The sequence below is a fragment of the Sinocyclocheilus rhinocerous genome, unplaced genomic scaffold (genome assembly GCF_001515625.1).
Source record: "Sinocyclocheilus rhinocerous isolate Xijiao unplaced genomic scaffold, SAMN03320098_v1.1 scaffold921, whole genome shotgun sequence".
Classification (NCBI taxonomy): domain Eukaryota; kingdom Metazoa; phylum Chordata; class Actinopteri; order Cypriniformes; family Cyprinidae; genus Sinocyclocheilus; species Sinocyclocheilus rhinocerous.
In genome coordinates, this window is record NW_015640057.1 from 550,233 (window position 1) to 553,209 (window position 2,977).

Genomic DNA, 2,977 nt, shown 5'->3' on the forward strand with positions numbered 1-2,977 from the left:
GTCTAAGACTGCCATGACAAAAACATATGACACACTCTAAACTTCTCAATATTGCAAATCTCATGAAAACATAGGCCTATGCTTTAATTATCATTCCACTTGCTGTCTTTTGATATCAATAAATTATTCAGAATTTACTGGCTCTTCCTAATTCTTCTTTTCCATCTTTTTCCTTTCTAAAATACATACAGTCAGAAAGTCTTCCAGTTTTGTAGACATTCACACAAAGACTAAGTGTATATAATTACACAGACAACTGAGAGGACACACAGCATTTTACAAAAATAATTTCAGTTTTAAGAAGCATTTTCTTAACATTTTATAGTAATATTGCACCAACTACTGATGAACACATACATTTTTATGTGAATTATCACTCACTGGGTTATTTAATGATGTTTTACTCTATCTTTGAAAAATGAAATGAAAAAAAAAAATCACATTCTTTATGTACGTGTGTCACGATCGCTGCCGGAAGGAACACGGAGCCGTGGATAATCGAAATAGTCTTTAATAAATCCAAAAACACAGGGTATATCCACACAGGGAACTGGAGAAGACACACGAACACAACATAGTAGACCCGACAAAGAAACATGAGGCAGACTACACATTATATACTAGACTTGACAAGGGATAGACATGTGCGGGGAATCAACTAATAATCAAACTAACCGAGACAGGAACATGACCAAATAAGGACAAACAGGACAGCCATGACAGTGACCCACGGTGGAGCCGACGGAGAGAGGAGCCATGGAGGAGGAATGGCCGCCGACTCCAGGGGGCCGACCAACGGCGGCGGAGCAGGTGGCGGAGGAGCCCGAGGCGGAGACGGAGAGCTGAAAAGCCAGGGCAACGGGGAGGATCCGGAGGGCCAAGGCGGAACAGATGGTGCCTGCGACTGATGCAGAGGCGTGGATCCGAAAGGCAGCGGTGGAGCCAGAGCAACAGAGGACTGAGGAGGAGCCGAATGGATGAAGGAGCCTGACGGAGCCAGAGGGACGAGGCGCAGGATGGTCGACGCCAGACCAAGGCGGAGCCGGAGGGACGAGGGAGCCCGGTGGAGCCAGTGGACTATTCTCAGACGAAACAGTCAATCAGTCGATACAAGCGCTCTCTGCCGCTTGACTGTCAAAAGCTTGACTGCAGAATCCAGGAATAGCTTTTGTTTTCAACTATTGATGCCTAATTTAGGTATTTTATTAAGGCCTAACTCAGGTGTTAGTATTTTATAGACACCTGGATGCTGAAACTGCATTGTATATTCCAATTTAAAAATGAATAATAAAAATAGGTTTTAGGTAACTGAGTGTGGTAAATTTAAACATCATATCATACATCTTAAAGACACATTTCATGTACTCCAGCCAAATTGTTAGTAATTTCAGCAAATGCTAAAAGCTGTTAACTGTAAGTAGAAACAATAAATTTTACATGTACTCTACTGAAATTAATTATATTTTGAAAATTATGTTCTTAATAAGAATTTATAAAGAATAATAAAACAATTCTGTACATTGCTGTACAAAACCGGCATCCCATAACATTCATTTTTTTACAAATATAAATTATGACTTACCTTATATGTTAAAATAATAAAACGGCGCTGTACAAAATTGTCATTTTGAAATAGAGATAAATAAATAAATACAAATTCAGGTGTTTTTCTGGAAACTGCAGCAAGTTTTAACAGTAAATGTAGCAACAATTTAGTTTAAACATAAATTATGAAATAACTTATAATTTGTTGAAAATGTATGATTTAACAATACATATTCTTTCATTGAAAAATGTTGTTCAAATATGTTTTAATAAGTATAAAGAATATCAAAATACCATCCTGTAATGCCTGAAATATCACTATTGTATTTTACAGGAAATCTGTCAAAGACAGCTGGCAGTTTTTAATAACCTTTAAAGAGATGTATTTAAAAATGGACAACATTTAAGGAAATCAAGCAAATCCGCTCTTGATAAAAGTCACGCATGACTAAAAATAAATCTTTAGGTGCGGAACTAAAGTGCTGAATGTGATTTTTGTCCTCTCTGAATATGACACACATGATCAGCTCATATATTCCCAGCAGACGCTGCTCTCTCAGCACTCATCTCAGGTGTGAATAGAGATGCATTTTAATAATGAACAATGAATAGACTGAATTACTCCAGTTATTCAGGGGGGTTTACATATTGTGAGCTTTGAACAAAGCATCTGATTTAAATTCAGAGGTCAAAAGGAAGTTAAAGAGATAAACCCCATACCTCTCAACACATCAGTGCTTCATGGATGCAACTATTATGCAATACTAAAGAACTGTCTGACGGAATGCATCATAAATCCATTACATATGCATTCTATAACATATAGATTGAATCCTTTTTGTAGGCTATTATGCATTTAAAATCCGTACAATACACCTTTGCCAGCTGCATGTTATTGCAGCTAAATAATAACCACGTCGTAACCAGTCCAAAATACACTGTAAAGCAGAAAAAGATGCATAACATATGAATAACACGAGTGTCCTCTGTTATCATGTATTTTGATGCAGCAATCATAATGAACAATCAGTGCATTATATATGCATACAGACTTCGTGAAACGTGATGACATTTCTGAATGATTAATCTAGTGTATAGCCTATTAAAAATCACTCAAATGACATGACTGACGCATATATGATTTTTATTAATATCAGCACGAGATGATTATTTTGCAATCAAACGCTGCAAAATGTATCAATCAAACACTAATAATGCACTTTAGAAATGCAGAGCCTTGCAAGAACGGACATAAAAAGTAATTCAAAAAGGAATGCATTATGAAAAATGCTGATACAGCCCTCAGATTATCATTGCGTTTGAACCTGCACGCGCTGAAGAGTGTTTGGCATCACAGAAGCGCGTCACTCACCTGCACGACACGGTGATCTCAACTTTCGTGGCGGGAATCACCGCCCCGAGCGGCTCCGAA

The 2,977-nt window shown here is 37.6% G+C and overlaps 1 protein-coding gene across 1 annotated transcript in view; it reads right to left on the bottom strand.

The window, feature by feature from the left end:
• The window catches only part of LOC107752477 (copine-8-like), a 76,965-nt gene that overhangs the window by 59,911 nt on the left and 14,077 nt on the right, over positions 1-2,977 (bottom strand). The window contains exon 2 of the mRNA XM_016568460.1: positions 2,918-2,970. Coding sequence (XP_016423946.1) covers positions 2,918-2,970 — 53 coding nt within the window. The remainder of the gene's footprint in view (positions 1-2,917; positions 2,971-2,977) is intronic.